Source organism: Scyliorhinus torazame, chromosome 20 (genome assembly GCF_047496885.1).
Source record: "Scyliorhinus torazame isolate Kashiwa2021f chromosome 20, sScyTor2.1, whole genome shotgun sequence".
Classification (NCBI taxonomy): Eukaryota; Metazoa; Chordata; class Chondrichthyes; order Carcharhiniformes; family Scyliorhinidae; genus Scyliorhinus; species Scyliorhinus torazame.
In genome coordinates this window covers 3,617,499-3,642,745 of record NC_092726.1, presented here as the reverse complement: position 1 = coordinate 3,642,745, position 25,247 = coordinate 3,617,499, and the positions used below count along the sequence as shown (strand labels likewise).

Below are 25,247 nucleotides of genomic sequence, written 5' to 3'. Positions count from 1 at the left end.
CCTGCTTGATGCGGTCGAATGTCCTCTGGGCGATCACGGAGACCGCTGCGCCAGTGTCCAACTCCATCTCAAGCGGGTGGCCATTGACCCGTACTGTCACCTTAACGGGGGCCACACGGGGAGCTGCCACACAATGCAGCTGCAGGCAGTCGTCCTCCGTCTCCACGTCCTCAGGAGTAGTCTCCGCAGGTTCATCCATATGGAAGGTACGGGCCCTGGGCTGGTCCCAGTTACGGCCACTGGGCTGGTCCCAGTTTCGGTCGGAACGACGGCGCCTCTGGCGCCCCCAGGACCGCCGTCCGCGACGGGGTCGGCGCCTACAAGTCTGACACGGACATGGCTCCTCATCCATTGGTTCTGGAGAAGGCTCCCTTCGGGGAGGAATGTCCGACGGCCACTGGCGTTGGTCCGGACGTCGCCTTGCCCAAGGTACCGCAGGAGTGTGGGGGGACGTTTTCGGACGGAAGGGGTTGCACCCCAAGGCATGCACTTCCATTCCCTGTAGCTCCTGCACTCCTCGCTCTGCGTTCTCTCGGGACAATACTATTTGAATGGCCTGTTGAAAAGTCAATGTTGCCTCCGCTAACAACTTTCTCTGGGTGGCCGCATTGTTAATACCGCAAACCAAACGGTCGCGTAACATTTCTGACAAGGTCTCACCATAGTCTCAGTATTCCGCAATCCTGCGTAGCCTGGATAGAAAGTCGGCAAGGGATTCCCCAGGGGTCCTCTCAGCGGTATTAAACCGGTAACGCTGGACTATCGTGGACGTGGTTGGGTTAAAATGTTGCCCCACTATATTCACAAGTTCATCAAACGTTTTGGTGTCCGGCGCAGCTGGGTACGTAAGGCTCCTAATCACCCCAAACGTATGCGGCCCGCAGGCGGTGAGCGATATGACCACCTGGTGCTCGTTTTCGGTGATGTTGTTTGCCCGGAAATAGTAACGCATCCGTTGTGTGTACTGGTTCCAGCTTTCCAGCGCAGCATCAAAAACATCCAAACGTCCGTACAGAGGCATGGTATAATAGAAAACAACTTCCAACCTGTATCCACAAAAATCCAGGGAGGTGGCTTCAGCAATGTAGACAGCTATTCACTTTAACCCTCGTCGCCTGCTTTGTAAGGGCCACAAAGAATCCAGCACGAGTTTTAAGGATACAAAGTAATAACATTTATTTACTATAACATATATATATATCTAAAACAGCAGCAGCAATGTCCCTTGCTGCACACTCCTTCCTGCTGGTTCCAAACTGGCCAGCTTTATTTATACTTGGAGTTTACTAATGGTTTCTCCGCCCCCCCTCATTGGGGAAGCTCCCACTCCCACAGGATTATAGAACATAGAACATAGAACAATACAGCGCAGTACAGGCACTTCGGCCCACGATGTTGCACCGAAACAAAAGCCATCTAACCTACACTATGCCATTATCATCCATATGTTTATCCAATAAACTTTTAAATGCCCTCAATGTTGGCGAGTTCACTACTGTAGCAGGTAGGGCATTCCACGGCCTCACTACTCTTTGCGTAAAGAACCTACCCCTGACCTCTGTCCTATATCTATTACCCCTCAGTTTAAGGCTATGTCCCCTCGTGCCAGCCATTTCCATCCGCGGGAGAAGGCTCTCACTGTCCACCCTATCTAACCCTCTGATCTGACCCTCTTTCACTCTGATTGTGGGATTGTCATTTGTCCCCAGCCAATGGGAAGCAGGCAGGTTATAACAGTGGGGTTATTGGGTTACCGGGATAGGGTGGAGGCGTGGGGTTTAAGTAGGGTGCTCTTTCCAAGGGCCGGTGCAGACTCGATGGGCTGAATGGCCTCCTTCTGCACTGTAAATTCTATGATTCTAGTCACTTGTTCAAATGCCCGTGTCAAAACCACCACCCAAAAAAATCCCAAATTGTTGAATCACCCCAAAATGAAGGAATTATTTTTTAAAATTAATTTACAGGATGTGGCCGTAGCTGGCCAGGCCAAAGTTTATTGTCCATTCCTAGTTGCCCTTCAGAAGGTGGTGGTGAGCTGCCTTCTTGAACCGTTGAAATCTCTGTGGTGTAGGTGCACCCACTGTGCCGTTAGGGAGGGAGTTCCAGGATGTGGTGTAGGTACACCCACAGTGCTGTCAGGAAGGGAGTTCCAGGATGTTGCCCCAGCGACAGTGCAGGAACGGCGATATATTTCCAAGTCAGGGTGGTGAGGGGCTCGGAGGGGGACCTCCAGGTGGTGGGGTTCCCAGGTATCTGCTGCTCTTGTCCTTCTAGATGGTAGTGGTCGTGGGTTTGGAAGGTGCTGCCTGAGGAACCTTGGTGAGTTCCCGCAGTGCATCTTGTAGATGGGACACACGCTGCGGCTGTGTGTCGGTGGGGGAGGGAGTGAATGTTTGTGGAAGGGGAGCAATCAAGCGGGGCTGCTTTGTCCTGGATGGTGTCGAGCTTCTTGAGTGTTGTTGGGGCTACTCCCATCTGGACATCCCCCGAACCGGAACATGAGACGTTCGCCCAGAAAGCCTGTCTAGGTTGTGTCAACATCCCGAGAGGCTGCCGCTCTCAAATAAATCCAAAGACTGGTGTTGACCCAGAAATAAATAAATGGAACTGTCCTACCCACGCTGGAAAGGGAGAGACGGAAATAGCTGGGGCGCATTCTCAGCCGGATGGATTCTCTGCCGGATGGATTCTCCGCCGGATGGATTTTCCGCCGGCAGCGCACCCCTCCCGCGGGTTTCCCAGCGGCCTGGGGGGGGGGCCGCACAACGGGAAAATCCATTGGTCGGTGGCCGAGTCGTAGAATTCCCGCTGCCGGCAACGGGTAGTGGATATTCTAACAGGATCAGACAGGGTAGATGCAGGAAGGATGTTCCCGATGGTGGGGGAGTCCAGAACTAGGGGTCATAGTTTGAGGATAAGGGGTAAACCTTTTAGGACTGAGGTGAGGAGAAATTTCTTCACCCAGAGAGCGGTGAATCTGTGGAATCCACTCCCACAGAAAGTAGCTGAGGCCAAAGCGCTGTGTGGTTTCAAGCAGGACTTAGATACAGCTCTTGGGGATCAAGGGTATTGAACTTGATGATCAGCCATGATCAGAATGAATGGTGGAGCAGGCTCGAAGGGCCGAATGGCCTCCTCCTGCTTCTATTTCCTATGTAACCCTCCTGCCAAGTAAAGAATTACAATTATTGACAATACCTGAACAATCAGTGGACAAAGAATTCCACATTCTGCAAAATCCGAAGGACTGTCATTCTCCAGCCCAACAGATCACTGCGTTATTATAAATAGTTTAGCAGAAAGAATACTCTTCCTCTTATCTCCATGTCTGTCCACGAACTTCGACAGGCGAAGATAGTTCAGGTGTGAGGTAATCTCATTCTCTGTGCGAGCAGATCAACCTGCCAAGAGCTGAACTTTGACAACCAACAGCTTTCCAACAAACACACGCACTCCCGCTGCTGAATCCGATTTCTGTGTTAACTCAGACTGCCTGTTTTCCCCGATGCAGCTCAATGGTCACGCCAAAATTCCAGTCATTTCCACCGTCCCCCTCCAATCACATCTCCAGCGGGGGGTGGGGGGAGGTCACAAAAAGACCAATCAGTCTCGAGTGCTTTTTTTGTGTGAAGCTCTGATCCGCTCCGTCACCTCTCCGAGTTCACCCACAGCAAAGGTTCTTTCTGAATCCTTCCAGATCTCCTGGAGGTTGCCAAACCCGCTGCCAATTTAAACGGCGGGACAGTGTTTGCAATTGCAAAGCACAGGGCGGGATTCTCTGGCCTCTTCCGGACCCGACGAGGTCAACGGGGATTTGAATGGATCGCCTCACCTGCCGTGGGAAAACCCGCCGTGGTCGGGTCGGGGGGTGGGTGCAGAAAGCCTCACCCACTGTTTCCAATGACTTACATTTCCAACGCATCTCTTCGCTTCAGTTGCTTGCCTCTCAGCTGTGCCTTGCCAGCCGGGAGGTGCAGCGCGCCACATCCCAGGTGCCTTCCACCGCAGGTGAGAATAAGGGCGCTCGGTGTCTACTGTGTGGCACGTTGGGTTGCTCAGGGTCCCTGCTTTAATCACACGGCTGCACTGGTTAATCGGGCAACCTGCCTGTTCATTTTCAAGGGTGTCGTTGGAGGGGTACTTGGCGTTGCTGACTCCTGGAAGGTGGGGGCCACACTTTTATTGGCCCACTGCCATTGGGATGAATGCAGGAGGATCTGAAAGTGCAACGCAACAAGAAAGGGCGGGATGGAGTGGGAACTGAGAATAGGGAGACATTTCCACAAGGCATTTGATGAAGTGCCGCCTCAAAGGTAACAAAATTGTGTAGATTGGCACAATAATAATAATCGCCTATTGTCACAAGCAGGCTTCAATGAAGTTCCTGTGAAAAGCCCCCAGTCGCCACATTCTGGCGCCTGTTCGGGGAGGCCGGTACGGGAATTAAACCCGCGCTGCTGGCCTTGTTCTGCATTACAAGCCAGCTGTTTAGCCCACTGTGCTAAACCAGTCCCTATTAGCGAAGATGTTCAAATGCATTAAACGCCACCAAGCATAACGTTCGCTTTAAAAAATGTCATCCTCACAACGAGTTAGTTGAGACAAGAACCGGACTAACAGATTCAACGAAAATTGGTCAATAACTTGAGTCATGGCATTCTCGGAGACCAGTCATGTTAAGAATGGCAGACCAGGTTTCCAAAGATCAGATTTTGTACAAGGAGCAGCCAGACAGTGGAAGTGAAGCTTTTCCGCTCTTTTTGCACCACATGGAATTGTGGAAAACTCTCACCAGAAAGCATGGATTTACTAACAAACAGGAATCAAAACGTTGGCGGAAATGGGTGTTTTTCTGGTTGGCAGGATGTGCTGATTGGTGTGTCACAGGAATCAGCGCTGGGGCCTCAACTCTTTACAATTTCTATGAATGATTTGGACGAAGGGACTGAACGTACGGTTGCTCAATTTGCCGACGACACAAAGATAGGAAAGTAAATTGTGAAGAGGACGTAAGGAGGCTGTAAAGCGACATTGAGAGGTTAAGTGAGTGGGCACAAGTGTGGCAAATGGAGGATAATGGGGGAAAATGTCTATTTTAGCAGGAAGAATAAAAAAGAAGCTCATTATCTAAACGGTGAGAGATTGCTGAGCTCTGAGGTGCAGAGGGATCTGGGTGTCATAGTGCATGAATCACAAAAGGCTAATACAGGCACAGCAAGTAATTAGGAAAATTCATAGAATGGTATTGTTTATTGTGAGGGGGAATTGATTGTAAAAGTCGGGAGGTTCTGCTTCCATTGTACAGGACAGTGGTGAGACCACATCTGGAGTGTTGTGGACAGTGTTGGTCTCCTTGTGTAAGGAAAGATGTAAATGTTTTTGAAACAGGTCCGAGAAGGTTTACTCGACTCATATCTGGATTGGGTGGGCTGTCTTCTGAGGGAAGACTGGACAGGTTAGGTTTGCAGTCAATGGAGTTTAGAAGAGTGGGAGGCGACTTGATTGAAACATCTGAGATCCTGAGGGGTGTTGACAGGGTGGGTGTGGAGAGGGTGTGTCCTCTTGTGGGAGAATCTAGAACCAGGGGTCACTGTTTAACAATAAGGGGTCGCTCATTTCAGACAGAGATGAGGAGAATCTTTCTCTCAGAGGGGCGAGACTCTCGGGAACTCTCTCCCTCAAAGGGCAGCGGAAGCAGAGACTTGTGAATATTTTTCAGGTAGAGCTGGATAGTTTCTTGATGAACAAAAGGGTGAAAGGTTATCGGGGGTCGTCAGGAATGTGGGGTCGAGGTTCCAATCAGATCAGCCCTGATCATATTGAATGGCGGATCAGACTCGAGGGGCCGAGTGGACTCACTCCTGTTCTGAATTGGTATGTTTGTAATTGGGTTAAAACCTCTGAACCCTTAACGTGAGAAGAGAGACGGCATATGAATGCTTCCTTTACTCATGCCTGCAAACCTTCATGCCAGCACACAACATGGCGTTTCCTTCATTTATGGCATTCCAGTGAGCGCGCTGGAACCAGCGCGAGGAGTCTGCACCACCCTTACCTGCACACATGGTCCGTCTTGCAGGTCTGATGGAGCGCCAGGCAGTTGGCCTTCTCCTTGTCTTCGTACGAGCAGCTGGGTACGATGGTCTGGCGGCGCCTCTCCGCGCACGCTGGGTCGTTGCAGGAGCAAAAGAGGAGCCGGTAGCTGTACTCCGCTGGCACCCGGTCGAAGAACTGCCTCAGCGACTTGTGGCACTTGCGGCGGCTGCAGGAGTCGGAGGTGGCGACCCGCTTGACGCAGGTGGAGATGTACAGCGAGCGGTACCTCTTGCAGGTGTCGTTCAGGTTGCAAGCTTTGGCTGCGTCCAGGCACCGGTTTCCGCGAGCTCCCGTCGGCTCCATCCCTGTAACAAGGACAACAGAGACAGGAGGAAAAAGTGTTACTGCGATTCTCTCGAGGGTTTGCGCAGAAAACCAATACAAACTCGGGGGGGGGGGGGGTGGTGACACACTGACCCCCAATCAGAGGCATGATACGGCGACCAAACATAGGCGTTCTCTCGCATTCATCGTTGTGTCCAGGATGCATGAACAGGGTATCAAATCTCGGATTTGGATGTCAGGAAGTCTGAACAATGTGAGCATAATGCAATCCACATTTGTTCAGAACCTTCAACCTTTGTGCAGAGGAGGTTCACTAGGTTAATCCCAGAGCTGAAGGGGTTGGATTACGAGGAGAGGTTGAGTAGACTGCGACTGTACTCACAGGAATTTAGAAGGATGAGGGGGGATCTTATAGAAACATATAAAATTATGAAGGGAATAGATAGGATAGATGCGGGCAGGTTGTTTCCACTGGCGGGTGAAAGCAGAAATAGGGGGCATAGCCTCAAAATAAGGGGAAGTAGATTTAGTACTGAGTTTAGGAGGAACTTCTTCACCCAAAGGGTTGTGAATCTATGGAATTCCTTGCCCAGTGAAGCAGTAGAGGCTCCTTCATTAAATGTTTTTAAGATAAAGATAGATAGTTTTTTGAAGATTAAAGGGATTCAGGGTTATGGTGTTCGGGCCGGAAAGTGGAGCTGAGTCCACAAAAGATCAGCCGTGATCTCAGTGAATGGTGGAGCAGGCTCGAGGGGCCAGATGGCCTACTCCTGCTCCTGGTTCTTATGTTCTTATGTTCAGCCAGGGGCTTGCCTACAAACAACACCCTCAAGCCCAAGCCACTTGATGCTCTTCACCACTGCATGGTGTCACGTGAGTGTCCCTTTAAGAAAGGTTTGGTCTTGCCGCATGACCTGCAGCAGGGCTTCGATGATGTCATTTGTGGGCTGTGACTGTCAGGTGAGAGGGGGTTTAAGTTTTTGGGTTTCAGTTTTGGTGTGTTGCTTTAGGCTGCAGAATAAGCTTCCCGATGTTTCCCGGTTTGCATTTTAAAGCTGGTCCCGGGACCTGAAAGCACATTGTGTGTGGCAAACTGCCTTGGTAACTTTAAAGATAGAGTTGCTTTCCGGAAGGAGTTTTGTATCTGCTGGTTGAAGGCTGGATCTCAGGCAAAGGACCAGTCCCATTCGCGTGAGATTACAGTGTGCTGGGCCACGCCCTTGAAAGGGGTTTTGGTTTATTGAATTTTGTATTGAATTGGAACAGTTACTGAGGGGCATTTTTTAAAACGTTTTTTTTAACGTTTGTAATTGATTACAAATTCTTGCTGTGTTTTATATATGTTAACCACATTCTTATAATAAACTTTATTTTGATAAAAGGGCCTAGGGAGTCTGATGAACGGTATCTGAAGTGAAGGTTCTATTGCTGATCCGAGCCAAATTCAACATAAAAGTAATAGTTCAGGGGAACTTCATTATTCACTTTGGAGTTTCTAAGCCCTGGCCCATAACAAAGGATGGCAATTGTCCTTGCAACTCGCTCAGGCTCCCCTCTAATCCCTCTGTTAATAGGGAGGGGGGGGGGCAGAACTGTGTACAGTACTTCACCTGAAAGAGTGGTGATATCCCCCCGGGTCAGGACGGTGAGTGACTTGGAGGGGAGCCTCCAGGTGGTGGGGTTCCCAGGTATCTGCTGTAATTCCTGCACTGGAAAACCCAATCAGATTTCTCCTCATTGTCGACTGAACAATCCCATTAACAGCCACCATGGGACACGTTGGCACCCTGGGACACGCTGCCCCATGCTGTGTGCTGCCACCATGGGACACGCTGCCACCATGGGACACGCTGCCACCCTGGGACACGCTGCCACAATGCTGTGTGCTGCCACCATGGGACACGCTGCCACCCTGGGACACGCTGCCACCATGCTGTGTGCTGCCACCATGCTGTGTGCTGCCACCATGGGATACGCTGCCACCATGGGACACGCTGCCACCCTGGGACACGCTGCCACAATGCTGTGTGCTGCCACAATGCTGTGTGCTGCCACCATGGGACACGCTGCCACCCTGGGACACGCTGCCACCATGGGACACGCTGCCACCATGCTGTGTGCTGCCACCATGCTGTGTGCTGCCACCATGGGACACGCTGGCACCCTGGGACACGCTGCCACCATGGGACACGCTGCCACCATGCTGTGTGCTGTCACCATGGGACACGCTGCCACCATGGGACACGCTGCCACCCTGGGACACGCTGCCACAATGCTGTGTGCTGCCACCATGGGACACGCTGCCACCATGGGACACGCTGGCACCCTGGGACACGCTGCCACCATGCTGTGCGCTGTCACCATGGGACACGCTGGCACCCTGGGACACGCTGCCACCATGCTGTGCGCTGTCACCATGGGACACGCTGGCACCATGGGACACGCTGCCACCCTGGGACACGCTGCCACCATGGGACACGCTGCCACCATGGGACACGCTGCCACCATGGGACACTCTGCCACCATGGGACACGCTGCCACCCTGGGACACGCTGCCACCCTGGGACACGCTGCCACCATGGGACACACTGCCACCATGGGACACGCTGCCACCATGGGACACTCTGCCACCATGGGACACTCTGCCACCATGGGACACACTGCCACCATGGGACACACTGCCACCATGGGACACGCTGCCACCATGGGACACTCTGCCACCATGGGACACGCTGCCACCATGGGACATGCTGGTATCCTGGGACACGCTGCCACCATGGGACACGCTGCCACCATGCTGTGTGCTGCCACCATGGGACACGCTGCCACCATGGGACATGCTGCCACCATGGGACACGCTGCCACCATGGGACACGCTGCCACCATGCTGTGTGCTGCCACCATGGGACACGCTGCCACCATGGGACACGCTGCCACCATGCTGTGTGCTGCCACCATGCTGTGTGCTGCCACCCTGGGGTACGCTGCCACCATGGGACACGCTGCCACCATGGGACACGCTGCCACCATGGGACACGCTGCCACCATGGGACACGCTGCCACCATGGGACATGCTGCCACCATGCTGTGTGCTGCCACCATGCTGTGTGCTGCCACCATGGGGTACGCTGCCACCATGGGACACGCTGGCACCATGGGACACGCTGCCACCATGGGACACGCTGCCACCATGGGACACGCTGCCACCATGCTGTGTGCTGCCACCATGCTGTGTGCTGCCACCATGGGGTACGCTGCCACCATGGGACACGCTGGCACCATGGGACACGCTGCCACCATGCTGTGCGCTGCCACCATGCTGTGTGCTGCCACCCTGGGGTACGCTGCCACCATGGGACACGCTGGCACCATGGGACACGCTGCCACCATGGGACACGCTGCCACCATGGGACACGCTGCCACCATGCTGTGTGCTGCCACCATGGGGTACGCTGCCACCATGGGACACGCTGGCACCATGGGACACGCTGCCACCATGGGACACGCTGCCACCATGGGACACGCTGCCACCATGCTGTGTGCTGCCACCATGCTGTGTGATGCCACCATGGGGTACGCTGCCACCATGGGACACGCTGGCACCATGGGACACGCTGGCACCATGGGGCACGCTGCCACCATGCTGTGTGCTGCCACCATGCTGTGTGATGCCACCATGGGGTACGCTGCCACCATGGACACGCTGGCACCATGGGACACGCTGCCACCATGGGACACGCTGCCACCATGGGACACGCTGCCACCATGCTGTGTGCTGCCACCATGCTGTGTGATGCCACCATGGGACACGCTGCCACCATGGGACACGCTGGCACCATGGGGCACGCTGCCACCATGCTGTGCGCTGCCACCATGCTGTGTGCTGCCACCCTGGGACACGCTGCCACCATGGGACACGCTGCCACCATGGGACACGCTGCCACCATGGGACACGCTGCCACCATGCTGTGTGCTGCCACCATGGGACACGCTGCCACCATGGGACACGCTGCCACCATGGGACACGCTGCCACCATGCTGTGTGCTGCCACCATGGGACACGCTGCCACCATGGGACACACTGCCCCCATGCTGTGTGCTGCCACCATGGGACACACTGCCCCCATGGGACACGCTGGCACCATGGGACATGCTGGCACCCTGGGACACGCTGCCACCATGGGATACGCTGCCACCATGGGACACGCTGGCACCATGGGACACGCTGCTACCATGCTGTGTGCTGCCACCATGGGACACACTGCCCCCATGGGACACGCTGCCACCATGGGACACAATGCCCGCATGGGACACGCTGGCACCATGGGACATGCTGGCACCCTGGGACACACTGCCCCCATGGGATACGCTGCCACCATGGGACACACTGCCACCATGGGACACGCTGCCACCATGGGACATGCTGGCACCATGGGACACGCTGCCACAATGGGACACGCTGCTACCATGCTGTGTGCTGCCACCATGGGATACGCTGCCACCATGGGACACGCTGCCACCATGGGACACGCTGCCACCATGGGATACGCTGCCACCATGGGACACGCTGGCACCATGGGACACGCTGCCACAATGGGACACGCTGCTACCATGCTGTGTGCTGCCACCATGGGACACACTGCCCCCATGGGACACGCTGCCACCATGGGACACACTGCCCCCATGGGACACGCTGCCACCATGGGACACACTGCCCCCATGGGACACGCTGGCACCATGGGACACGCTGGCACCATGGGACACGCTGCCACAATGCTGTGTGCTGCCACCATGGGACACGCTGGCACCATGGGACACGCTGCCACAATGGGACACGCTGCCACCATGCTGTGTGCTGCCACCATGGGACACGCTGCCACCATGGGACACGCTGCCACCATGGGACACGCTGCCACCATGGGACACGCTGCCACCATGGGACACGCTGGCACCATGGGACACGCTGGCACCCTGGGACACGCTGCCACAATGCTGTGTGCTGCCACCATGGGACACGCTGCCACCATGGGACACGCTGCCACCATGCTGTGTTCTTGCTGCCCGACCCACCACGGCTCCCCGCCCTCTTGCAGATCACCAACCCTGGCCCCCGACACACCTCCCACCTTCACTCATTCACCAACACACCGAGAATCTTCAATGAGTTCCCAAGAGGAGGCTCTCTGTAGAGTTCAAGTGTTGTCTGGGCATCTCCCCGCAGAAATATTTGGTCAGGATTCAGGCTTGTTCCCAGGGTACAGAACGTGTAGCGTCCAAATTAAAGGCCACCCAACTGGAAATCTCCCCAGACACAACTGTCACTAACTGAACCCCCTTTCCTCCTCACCCAGTCCCAATGCTGCTGAGGACTGGAGACATCACTACCTCTCCTCAGATGGTGGTGCAATGTTCCACGAGAGTATTTTGAAGAAGAGCAGGAGAGTTCTCCCTTGTGTCCCGGGCCAATACACCATCGCAAGAACAGGTTGTCCGGCTGGTATCACACTGCCGTGTGGGGGTTTGGTGTGAGCAACGGGCGGGGTCTCCGGTTCCTCTGCCGCGTGTTCCTCGGTGGCGGAATTCCGCACTCCCGCTGCTTGTCAGTGGGATTTCCCATTGAGGTCACCCCACACCGCCGGGATACGCGCAAGAGGGGGGTACGCTGCCGGCGGCAAAAATGAATCGCGTCGGCCGGAGAATTCTGACCTCCAACACTGACTACACTTCACAAAGCGCTTGACTGATCATGAAGCTGTGAGGCGTCAGGTCGTCACGATCAGCGCCCCCAACGCGCAAGTCTTTCTCCCTTCATTTCAGGAGGGCTGTGCAGCCAAGAGGGCAATCGTTGCCAGCAGGACAATAGATTCAGAATGGCAGTCAAACAGCCAGTCCCTGAGTTCACATCAATGTCGTGCAGCTGCATTTACTTCATTCAAAGGTTTACTCGGCGGAACAACCTGACCCACTTTCAGCTGACCAAGGATCCTGACCTACAACACTCACACGCTTTCAGTCCCACAGACCGATCGCGATGTTGATGTGCGGGTTAAATCTTTCCAATCCAGCAGCGGTCTGCCAGAAACAGGCTATCTTCGTCTGTCAACTCACAGGTCCTGGCCTCACAGTTCTTTGCCTGCTTGGTTTTTATTTGTGTTCTACCGTTCCGTTTCTGGGATCAGCCCTGTGAGAAATGCCACCAGTTCCACCCCTGAAACTTGCCAGCACAAAAGTCCACTCCGAACGCAGCACTGAACGGGCCACACCACGCGGGGGCTTGCTCTGCAAATGGGCCACTGCTTTTCCCACATTGCAGCAGGGACCACACTGCAAATCTGCTTTGTTGGATCTCACGTGTTGGGGAATGCCCTCAGGCTCTGTACTCGTTGGAGTTTAGAAGGATGGGGGGGGATCTTATTGAAACTTACAGGATACTGCGAGGCCTGGACAGAGTGGACGTGGAGAGGATGTTTCCACTTGTAGGAAAAACTAGAACCAGAGGACACAATCTCAGACTAAAGGGACGATCCTTTAAAACAGAGATGGGGAGGAATTTCTTCAGCCAGAGGGTGGTGAATCTGTGGAACTCTTTGCCGCAGAAGGCTGTGGAGGCCAAATCACTGCGTGTCTTTAAGACAGAGATAAATAGGTTATTGATTAATAAGGGATCAGGGGTTATGGGGAGAAGGCAGGAGAATGGGGATGAGAAAATATCCGCCATGATTGAATGGCGGAGCAGACTCGATGGGCCGAGTGGCCTAATTCTGCTCCTATGTCTTATGGTCCGATGGTTGTGAGGGGTGTTCCAGTAATGCAATTCTCTCTCTCCCTCCGCTTTCCCCGTGTGTCTATTTTCAGACAGATGTTCTGCAGTTTATTTTAAATTGGCTCCTGCTTGCACACAACTGCTGCAGACTTGTATATACACACACACACCTACACACCACACACACACACCTACACACCACACATACACCATACACACACAACACACCATGCACACACCTACACACCACACATACACCACACACACAACACACCATGCACACCCCAGCCCATGTGCAGCCACTGGCGTACAATCACACAGGTTTTGCTGCAATTGTACAGGGCCTTGGTGAGGCCACACCTGGGGTATTGTGGGCAGTTTTGGTCTCCTTCTCTGAGGAAGGATGTTCTTGCTATGGAGGGAATGCAGCGAAGGTTTACCAGACTGATTCCTGGGGTGGCGGGACTGCCATATGAGGAGAGACTAAATCAGTTAGGATTATATTCATTGGAGTTTAGACTACTGAGAGGGGATTTCATAGAAACATATAAAATTCTAACAGGATTAGACAGGGTAGATTCAGAAAGAATGTCCCCCAATGGTGGGGGAGTCCAGGACTAGGGGTCATAGTTTGAGGATAAGGGCTAAACCTTTTCGGACTGAGGTGAGGAGAGATTTCTTCTGCCAGGGAGCGGTGAATCTGTGGAATTCACTCCCGCAGAAAGTAGCTGAGGCCAAAGCGCTGTGTAATTTCAAGCAGGACTTAGATACAGCTCTTGGGGCGAAAGGGATCCAGGGATATGGGGGGGAAGGCGCAATCAGGGTATTGAACTTGATGATCAGCCATGATCATAATGAATGGCGGAGCAGGCTCGAAGGGCCGAATGGCCTCCTCCTGCTTCTGTTTTCGATCTATGTTTCGATGTAATTAGGGAACACGGATTAACAATCAGGAGTCAAGATTCTTTGAAGAGGTAACCAGTACAGTCGACAAGGGGGAGCCAGTCGATGTGGTATATTTGGACTGTCAGAAGGCGTTTGACAAAGTCCCACATAAGAGATTATTGTGCAAAATTTAAGCGCATGGGATTGGGGAAATGTATTGAGGTGGATAGAAAACTGGTTGGCAGAGAGGAAACAAATAGTAGGGATTAATGAGTCCTTTACAAATTGGCAGGCAGTAACCAGTGGGGTACCACAGGGATCGGTGCTGGGACCTCAGCTATTCACAATATATATTAATGATTTGGATGAGGGAACAAAATGTAACATCTCAAAGTTTGCAATGATACCAAGTTGGGTGGGAGGGCGAACTGTGACGAGGATGCAGAGATCCTACAGCATGATCTGGACAGGTTGGGCGAGTGGGCAAACCAATGGCAGATGCAGTATAATTTGGATAAGTGTGAGGTTATTCATTTTGGAAGCTAAAACAAAGGCAGATTACTACCTGAATATTGTAAATTGGAAGAAGAGAGTGTGCAGCGGGACCTGGGTGTCCTTGTGCACCAGTCGCTGAAGGTAAGCATGCAGGTACAGCAGGCGGTAAAGAAGGCTAATGGCATGTTGGCCTTCATTGCGAGAGGTTTCGAGTATAGAAGCAGGGATGTATTGCTACAATTGTACAGGGTCTTGGTGAGGCCAAACCTGGAGTATTGTGGGCAGTTTTGGTCTCCTTCTCTGAGGAAGGATGTTCTTGCTCTCGAGGGAGCGCAGCGAAGGTTTACCAGACTGATTCCAGGGATGGCGGGACTGTCATACGAGGAGAGATTGACTAGGTTGGGATTGTTCTCGCTGGAGTTCAGAAGAATGAGGAGGGATCTCAGAGAGACTTATACAATTCTAACAGGACTAGACAGGGTAGATGCAGGGAAGATGTTACCAATGATGGGTGTGTCCAGAACCTGGGGCGTCATTCTCTGCCGGCGGGAGTCTCCGTTCTGCCGGCGCCCGGGGGGTTTCCCGACGGCGTGGGGCTGCCCCACAATGGGAAACCCCATTGACCGGTCGGTGTTACGGAGACTCCCGCCGGCCGGTCGGAGCAGAAATGTGGCGGGGCGGGTAGGAGAATTTCGCCCCAGGGATCACAGTCTGAGGATTCAGGGTAAACCATTTCGGACAGAGATGAGGAGACATTTCTTCACACAAAGAGTGGTGAGCCTGTGGAATTCATTACCACAGGAAGTAGTTGATGCTAAAACTTTGAATATATTCAAGAGGCGGCTGGATATCGCACTTGGGGAGAATGGGATCGAAGGCTATGGGGAGAAAGCAGGATTAGGCTATTGAGTTGGATGATCAGCCATGATGGTGATGAATGGCGGAGCAGGCTCGAGGGGCCGAATGGCCTCCTCCTGCTCCTATCCTCTCTGTATCGATGTAAGAGGTGGGGGGAGGGGGCAGAGAGGAAGGTGGAATTGAGGTCAGATTAGCTGTGATCTTATCGAGTAGTGGAGCAGGCTCGACGGGCCAAATGGTTGACCCCTGCTCCCAGGTCCGATGTTCCTCCAAAGCGTCTCTGAATTGCTTCCAACGCTACTAAATCCCTCCTCAAATAAAGAGGTCAAAACTGTGCACAGTATTCCAGGCGTGGTCTCTCCAGTACCCTGTCCAGCTGGAAGCAAGATGTTCCTGCTTTTATCATCTCTCCCCTTTGCATTGAAGGTCAATCCAGAGGTTCAGCGTTCCAATCCTATCTGGGCAGGTCAATAAATCTGGCGGTTTGATGATTAAAACGCTGAAATGCTCATTAAAAGGAGACCCAGCTTCGCTTTCCTGTCGCAGCTAATACCTGATCTCATCTCACTCCAGTCCCGCACGCATGGTCCACGTTTCAAGCGATCGCAAAATGGAGACAGGGCAGTAATCACCGCTTTGAACGACATCTTGGGAACAATAGATGTAGTATCGCAGTCTGCCCGCTTGTTGATTCGAACACTGCTCTCCCCGACGGCCAGCTCCGTCGCTGTGGTGGAGAAACCCATAATCCGAACCACGTTTTCGCATCCTGTGCCTCCTGCCAAAAAAGCCACTGGAACAAAGAAAAGCTCCCGAGCCAAGAAGCAGTTTGGTCTGGAATGTTCGCCCTGGGTGGGGAGTCGTGGGGGGATCTCCTGCAGTCTCTCTCTTCCAGGACAAACAAATGCTTTCAAGAACACCAACTCCTCAATGTTTCACCCCAGTGAATGATCATTCATCATGGGTACCCGGGGGAGAACCAGGCTGCAGAAGATTCTTGAACCGCAATGTTAGACCTGGTGAAAAGCCAGAAGGGTGGAGGGGATCTGGAACTCACTAACTCAAAGGGTGGTCCAGGTGGAAACAATCATCACACCTACAAAAAGGCATTTGGATACGCGCTATACTGGAGGGCTACTGACCCGGAGGTGTTAATGCTTAGGAAATCAGAAGCACAAAGGGACTTGGGAGTCCTTGTTCAAGATTCTCTTAAGGTTAACCTGCAGGTTCAGCCGGCAGTTAAGAAGGCAAATGCAATGTTCGCATTCATGTCAAGAGGGCTAGAATACAAGACCAGGGATGTACTTCTGAGGCTGTGCAAAGCTCTGGTCAGACCCCATTTGGAGTACTGTGAGCAGTTTTGGGCCCCGTATCGAAGGAAGGATGTGCTGGCCTTGGAAAGGGTCCAGAGGAGGTTCACAAGAATGATCCCTGGAATGAAGAGCTTGTTGTACGAGCTTGTTGACGCACTCTCGCCCAGATGTCCTGTCACCCTGATGCACTGTCACACTGTCGCCCAGATGCACTGTTACACGGTCACACTGTCTCACTGACGCACTGTCACACTGAAGCACTCACACGGACGCACTCACCTCACACAATAAGTGTTGGACTTGACCACATTATCTGGGCTGATGCTGGCAGTGCAGTGTTGAGTGAACCTGCACCATCAGAACTGGTGGTCTTCGGGAGAGAATATTAAAAACATATTCTTTCCCGCAATGTCAGTAATGGCAAGGCCGGAATTTATTTCCCATCCATAATTGCTCTTGAGTCGGTGGTAGAGAGAGTACATCCGTTCAACTGAAACCCTTTTAGTTGGATGCAAAGGAACTCATGGTCACACTCAAGCCACAGGGGACAGATCGAACGCCCTGGCCAGTGTTCCTTCCCGAATCAAATGTGAAAATCAGCTTCGCCAGTCTGAACAAATCCCAATGTTACGAATTGGGCGGAAAACACTTTTCTGGATTCTCCCGAGAACGGAACTGGGAAATACTTGTTGTTTAGGTGCCACGCTTCAAGTTGGTAAGAAGACAGTGGGGGGTTTGTTCAGAGATGTTGTTTCGACAGGGCAAGGTGGTGAACTCACTCTAAAGCTGGACGCCAAACGCTCCACTGACCCCACTACCTGACATTTCACCAGACAATAGTGTTCCTTCAATACACGCCAAGGACGAATGATGTACATTCCACACCCAGCCTCCTCCAATCAAATACTCTGGAAATGTGCACTTTAAGCGCATGTATCTGTCAATTCATTATGTTATTCTGACTGTGCACTCGGAGACTGTCTATAACAAGTCCTCATCTCTATCTGTCTCCTTTCTCTGCCGACTTACCTGCATAGCCGCCGAGTCTAATTGCACCCTTGTACAGGGAGGAATTTGGAATCACTCCACACCGATCAACAACTGAAGGACACTCAAATCGCACACATGCGATGTTCCACTGCCAGGGCCTGCCTTGGTCTGCTTTAAAAGCCAGCGATTTAGCCCAGTGAGATAAACCAGCCCCTAGTCAGGCTCCCTCTATACTGTCCCCGTCAAACACTCCCAGGACAGGTACAGCACGGGGTTAGATACAGAGTAAAGCTCCCTCTACACTGTCCCCATCAAACACTCCCCGGACAGGTACAGCACGGGGTTAGATACAGAGTAAAGCTCCCTCTACACTGTCCCCATCAAACACTCCCAGGACAGGTACAGCACAGGGTTAGATACAGAGTAAAGCTCCCTCTACACTGTCCCCATCAAACACTCCCAGGACAGGTACAGCACGGGGTTAGATACAGAGTAAAGCTCCCTCTACACTGTCCCCATCAAACACTCCCAGGACAGGTACAGCACGGGGATAAATACAGAGTAAAGCTCCCTCTACACTGTCCCCATCAAACACTCCCAGGACAGGTACAGCACGGGGTTAGACACAGAGTAAAGCTCCCTCTACACTGTCCCCATCAAACACTCCCAGGGCAGGTACAGCACGGGGTTAGATACAGAGTAAAACTCCCTTTACACTGTCCCCATCAAATACTCCCAGGACAGGTACAGCACGGGGTTAGATACAGAGTAAAACTCCCTCTACACTGTCCCCATCAAATACTCCCAGGACAGGTACAGCACGGGGTTAGATACAGAGTGAAGCTCGCTCTACACTGTCCCCATCAAACACTCCCAGGGCAGGTACAGCACGGGATTAGATACAGAGTAAAGCTCCCTCTACACTGTCCCCATCAAATACTCCCAGGACAGGTACAGCACGGGGTTAGATACAGAATAAAGCTCCCTCTACACTGTCCCCATCAAACACTCCCAGGGCAGGTACAGCACGGGATTAGATACAGAGTAAAGCTCCCTCTACACTGTCCCCATCAAACACTCCCAGGACAGGTACAGCACGGGGTTAGATACAGAGTAAAGCTCCCTCCACACTGTCCCCATCAAACACTCCCAGGACAGGTACAGCACGGGTTTAGATACAGAGTAAAGCTCCCTCTACACTGTCCGCATCAAACACTCCCAGGACAGGTACAGCACGGGGTTAGATACAGAGTAAAGCTCCCTCTACACTGTCCCCATCAAACACTCCCAGGACAGGTACAGCACGGGGTTAGATACAGAGTAAAGCTCCCTCTACACTGTCCCCATCAAACACTCCCAGGACAGGTACAGCACGGGGTTAGATACAGAGTAAAGCTCCCGCTACACTGTCCCCATCAAACACTTCCAGGACAGGTACAGCACGGGGTTAGATACAGAGTAAAGCTCCCTCTACACTGTCCCCATCAAACACTCCCAGGACAGGTACAGCACGGGGTTAGATACAGAGTAAAGCTCCCTCTACACTGTCCCCATCAAACACTCCCAGGACAGGTACAGCACGGGGTTAGATACAGAGTAAAGCTCCCTCTACACTGTCCCCATCAAACACTCCCGGGACAGGTACAGCACGGGGTTAGATACAGAGTAAAGCTCCCTCTACACTGTCCCCATCAAACACTCCCAGGACAGGTACAGCACGGGGTTAGATACAGAGTAAACCTCCCTCTACACTGTCCCCGTCAAACACTCCCAGGACAGGTACAGCCCGGGGTTAGATACAGAGTAAAGCTCCCTCTACACTGTCCTCATCAAACACTCCCAGGACAGGTACAGCACTGGGTTAGATACAGAGTAAAGCTCCCTCCACTCTGTCCCCATCAAACACTCCCAGGACAGGTACAGCACGGGGTTAGATACAGAGTAAAGCTCCCTCTACACTGTCCCCATCAAACACTCCCAGGACAGGTACAGCACGGGGTTAGATACAGAGTAAAGCTCCCTCTACACTGTCCCCGTCAAACACTCCCAGGACTGGTACAGCACGGGGTTAGATACAGAGTAAACCTCCCTCTACACTGTCCCCGTCAAACACTCCCAGGACAGGTACAGCCCGGGGTTAGATACAGAGTAAAGCTCCCTCTACACTGTCCTCATCAAACACTCCCAGGACAGGTACAGCACTGGGTTAGATACAGAGTAAAGCTCCCTCTACTCTGTCCCCATCAAACACTCCCAGGACAGGTACAGCACGGGGTTAGATACAGAGTAAAGCTCCCTCTACACTGTCCCCATCAAACACTCCCAGGACAGGTACAGCACGGGGTTAGATACAGAGTAAAGCTCCCTCTACACTGTCCACATTAAACACTCCCAGGACAGGTACAGCACGGGGTTAGATACAGAGTAAAGCTCCCTCTACACTGTCCCCATTAAACACTCCCAGGACAGGTACAGCACGGGGTTAGATACAGAGTAAAGCTCCCTCTACACTGTCCCCATCAAACACTCCCAGGACAGGTACAGCACGGGGTTAGATACAGAGTAAAGCTCCCTCTACACTGTCCCCATCAAACACTCCCAGGACAGGTACAGCACGGGGTTAGATACAGAGTAAAGCTCCCTCTACATTGTCCCCGTCAAACACTCCCACGACAGGTACAGCACGGGGTTAGATACAGAGTAAAGCTCCTTCTACACTGTCCCCATCAAACACTCCCAGGACAGGTACAGCACAGGGTTAGATACAGAGTAAAGCTCCCTCTACACTGTCCCCATCAAACACTCCCAGGACAGGTACAGCACGGGGTTAGATACAGAGTAAAGCTCCCTCCACACTGTCCCCTTTAAACACTCCCAGGACAGGTACAGCACGGGGTTAGATACAGAGTAAAGTTCCCTCTACACTGTCCCCAACAAACACTCCCAGGACAGGTACAGCACGGGGTTAGATACAGAGTAAAGCTCCCTCTACACTGTCCCCATCAAACACTCCCAGGACAGGTACAGCACAGGATAGATACAGAGTAAACCTCCCTCTACACAGTCCCCATCAAACACTCCCAGGACAGGTACAGCACAGGGTTAGATACAGAGTAAAGCTCCCTCTACACTGTCCCCATCGAACACTCCCAGGACAGGTACAGCACGGGGTTAGATACAGAGTAAAGCTGCCTCTACACTGTCCCCATCAAACACTCCCAGGATAGGTACAGCACGGGGTTAGATACAGAGTAAAGCTGCCTCTACACTGTCCCCATCAAACACTCCCAGGACAGGTACAGCACGGGGTTAGATACAGAGTAAAGCTCCCTCCACACTGTCCCCATTAAACACTCCCAGGACAGGTACAGCACGGGGTTAGATACAGAGTAAAGCTCCCACTGCACTGTCCCCATCAAACACTCCCAGGACAGGTACAGCACGGGGTTAGATACAGAGTAAACCTCCCTCTACACGGTCCCCATCAAACACTCCCAGGACAGGTACAGCACAGGGTTAGATACAGAGTAAAGCTACCTCTACACTGTCCCCATCAAACACTCCCAGGACAGGTACAGCACGGGGTTAGATACAGAGTAAAGCTCCCTCTATACTGTCCCCATTAAACACTCCCAGGACAGGTACAGCACGGGGTTAGATACAGAGTAAAGCTACACTGTCCCCATCAAACACTCCCAGGACAGGTACAGCACGGGGTTAGATACAGAGTAAAGCTCCCTCTACACTGTCCCCATCAAACACTCCCAGGAATGGTACAGCACGTGGTTAGATACAGAGTAAAGCTCTCTCTACACTGTCCCCATTAAACACTCCCAGGACAGGTACAGCACGGGGTTAGATACAGACTAAAGCTGCCTCTACACTGTCCCCATCAAACACTCCCAGGACTGGTACAGCACGGGGTTAGATACAGAGTAAAGCTCCCTTTACACTGTCCCCATCAAACACTCCCAGGACAGGTACAGCACGGGGTTAGATACAGAGTAAAGCTCCCTCTACACTGTCCCCATCATACCCTCCCAGGACAGATACAGCACGGGGTTAGATACAGACTAAAGCTGCCTCTACACTGTCCCCATCAAACACTCCCAGGACTGGTACAGCACGGGGTTAGATACAGAATAAAGCTCCCTCTACACTGTCCCCATCAAACACTCCCAGGACAGGTACAGCACGGGGTTAGATACAGAGTAAAGCTCCCTCTACATTGTCCCCATCAAACACTCCCAGGACAGGTACAGCACGGGGTTAGATACAGAGTAAAGCTCCCTCTACACTGTCCCCATCAAACACTCCCAGGACTGGTACAGCACGGGGTTAGATACAGAGTGAAGCTCCCTCTACACTGTCCCCATCAAACCCTCCCAGGACAGATACAGCACGGGGTTAGATACAGACTAAAGCTGCCTCTACACTGTCCCCATCAAACACTCCCAGGACTGGTACAGCACGGGGTTAGATACAGAATAAAGCTCCCTCTACACTGTCCCCATCAAACACTCCCAGGACAGGTACAGCACGGGGTTAGATACAGAGTAAAGCTCCCTCTACACTGTCCCCATCAAACACTCCCAGGACTGGTACAGCACGGGGTTAGATACAGAGTAAAGCTCCCTCTACACTGTCCCCATCAAACACTCCCAGGACTGGTACAGCACGGGGTTAGATACAGAGTTAAATTCACTGCACACTATCCCCATCAAACACACTATATCTGTTTCCAAGTTCTGTTTTTTATTTCCTGCTCCACCCCTGGCCCCAACACCCATTAGTTATTTATTTTGACAGTTCTGAACAGGGTAGGTTTCGTGGGAACCCTACTTGTACAAGGGTTGGATCCTTTCGTAAACACAAGTCACAAAAATAGCAACGTGCAACTCTGGGCATCCAAACTGCCCCTCTTCCTCGGCAATACATCGGTTCCAAAAATGTCAAACTTGGCAGCATCTCCCCATCGTGGACGTCACTGCAGCAACTGAGGGGGGCAAAGTTCACCTTCTATTACTGAACATACTTGTACTTTATTCCTGTCTGCAGTATTTTTTTCCCAGCGTTGCTATCCCCTTGGTTAAAGTCAATCGAGTTTAGTAAATTAACGCCCAGGAAGTGTGATAAGCACCGTAATGGAAGCTCAACGGAAAGTAACTCAGACATGTCTTAAAGTCCCCTGCCACTTTCACAGCAAGTCTGCTTTATGCGGCTGGAAACAAAGTTTGCATTGCCGCACTATTTTTCACAACCCCTCGGAAGTTCTCAAAGTGCTTGACAACCAATGAAGGTTATTTTAGAAGTGGACTCAGAGTTGTAATGTCGGAAACGCAGCAAGATCCCACGCGGAGCAATGTGCTCGTGACCAGAGAACCCGACTTTGTGGTGTTGCTTGAGGGATGAATGCTCGGGTGACTGTCTGTGCGGAGTCTGCACCTCTTACCCGTGTCTGCGTGGGTTTCCTCCGGGTGATCCGGTTTCCCCCCACAATTGTTCACCCGCCTCTGTCCCCAAGCCCAGTTCTAAGGTCTATGAAGCCTCCCACTTCTCTCTATTTTTCCTGAACGCAGTCTCAATTCGTCCTGTGGCAAGGGCAACCCGCCCCCCTCCCCCCCCCCCCCAGGCGGGTCTCACAAGGCTCTGGCTCCATTGCAACGCAGAGGAATCTGAGCATCAGGCTGAAAGCCTGAACGTATATTCAAAGAAACAACAAAATAAGAAATTAAAATTGCAAATGCAGGCGATGACCATGAAACCATTGTCGATTGTCGTAAAACTGGTTCACTAATGTCCTTCAGGGAAGGAAATCTGCCGTCCTTACCCAGTCTGGCCTACACGTGACTCCAGACCCACAGCAATGTGGTTGACTCGTAACTGCCCTTCAAGGGCAATTAGGGATGGGCAATAAATGCTGGCCCAGCCTGCGACGCTGACTGGAACAGCAATGTCACAGGCCTTTGTTTACATAGGAGATTTGACACAATAACTGATCAGATAAGCATTTGCAACAGTGAAGATGAATGTCGAGCACGGTGGTCACTATGATGTCAGAAAGTGACATTCGAAGATGGCAAATGCACGCCTGTGCAAGATCTTTAATGTAAAGCATATCTGTATGTTGTGATGAGCGCAGAACTTGTCATAGAACATAGAACATTACAGCGCAGTACAGGCCCTTCGGCCCTCGATGTTGCGCCGACCTGTGAAATCACTCTAAAGCCCATCTACACTATTCCCTTATCGAACCTACCTCTGACATCTGTCCTATATCTATCTCCCCTCAATTTAAAGCTATGTCCCCTCGTGCTAAACATCACCATCCGAGGAAAAAGGCTCTCACTGTCCACCCTATCCAATCCTCTGATCATCTTGTATGCCTCAATTAAGTCACCTCTTAACCTTCTTCTCTCTAACGAAAACAGCCTCAAGTCCCTCAGACTTCCCTCATAAGATCTTCCCTCCATACCAGGCAACATTCTGGTAAATCTCCTCTGCACCATTTCCAATGCTTCCACATCCTTCCAAGAATGCGGCGACCAGAATTGCACGCAATACTCCAAATGCGGCCGCACCAGAGTTCTGTACAGCTGCAACATGACCTCATGGCTCCGAAACTCAGTCCCTCTACCAATAAAAGCTAACACACCGTACGCCTTCTTAACAACCCTCTCGACCTGGGTGGCAACTTTCAGGGATCTGTGTACATGGGCACCGAGATATCTCTGCTCATCCACACTACCAACAATCTTACCATTAGCCCAGTACTCTGTCTTCCTGTTATTCCTTCCAAAATGAATCACCTCACACTTTTCTGCATTAAACTCCATTTGCCACCTCTCAGCCCAGCGCTGCAGTTTATCTCTGTCCCTCTGTAACTTATAACATCCTTCCGCACTGTCCACAACTCCACCGACTTTAGTGTCATCTGCAAATTTACTCACCCATCCTTCTACGCCCTCCTCCAGGTCATTTATAAAAATGACAAACAGCAGTGGCCCCAAAACAGATCCTTGTGGTACACCACTAGTAACTGGACTCCAGTCTGAACATTTCCCATCAACCACCACCCTTTGTCTTCTTCCAGCTAGCCAATTTCTGATCCAAACTGCAAAATCACCCTGAATCCCATACCTCCGTATTTTCTGCAGTAGCCTACCAATGGGGAACCTTATCAAACGCTTTACTGAAATCCATATACACCACATCAACTGCTTTACTCTCATCCACCTGTTTGGTCACCTTTCTGCTCGCTGTCCCCGTCATGCCCTCCAGCCCCTCAACTCTTTGTGGCAGTGATGTTATTAAATGCCCTGATTTAAAGTCCAAGCAGGCAGTGTGTCTGCTAAAACTGCAATTCAAGGGTCGTAAAATTGAGGTCATCATTGCTTCTAACCATTTACTTGCTTCCATGTAGAGGACTGATGGATTTTGTTCTGATTGCTGGAGATTCCCTGGGGTGTAGATAATTTATGAGGGAGTCGTGTTTAGTCCTAGCAGATCAGTTTCTTTAGAGGAATACAGATGATGTAATTAACAGGAGGAGCCAGGTCTAT

General features: G+C 52.1%; 1 protein-coding gene across 1 annotated transcript in view; it reads right to left on the bottom strand.

Annotated features, from left to right (window-relative positions):
• LOC140396821 (GDNF family receptor alpha-2-like) overlaps nt 1-25,247 on the bottom strand; it is a 431,885-nt gene that overhangs the window by 77,929 nt on the left and 328,709 nt on the right. The window contains exon 4 of the mRNA XM_072485576.1: nt 6,056-6,401. Coding sequence (XP_072341677.1) covers nt 6,056-6,401 — 346 coding nt within the window. The remainder of the gene's footprint in view (nt 1-6,055; nt 6,402-25,247) is intronic.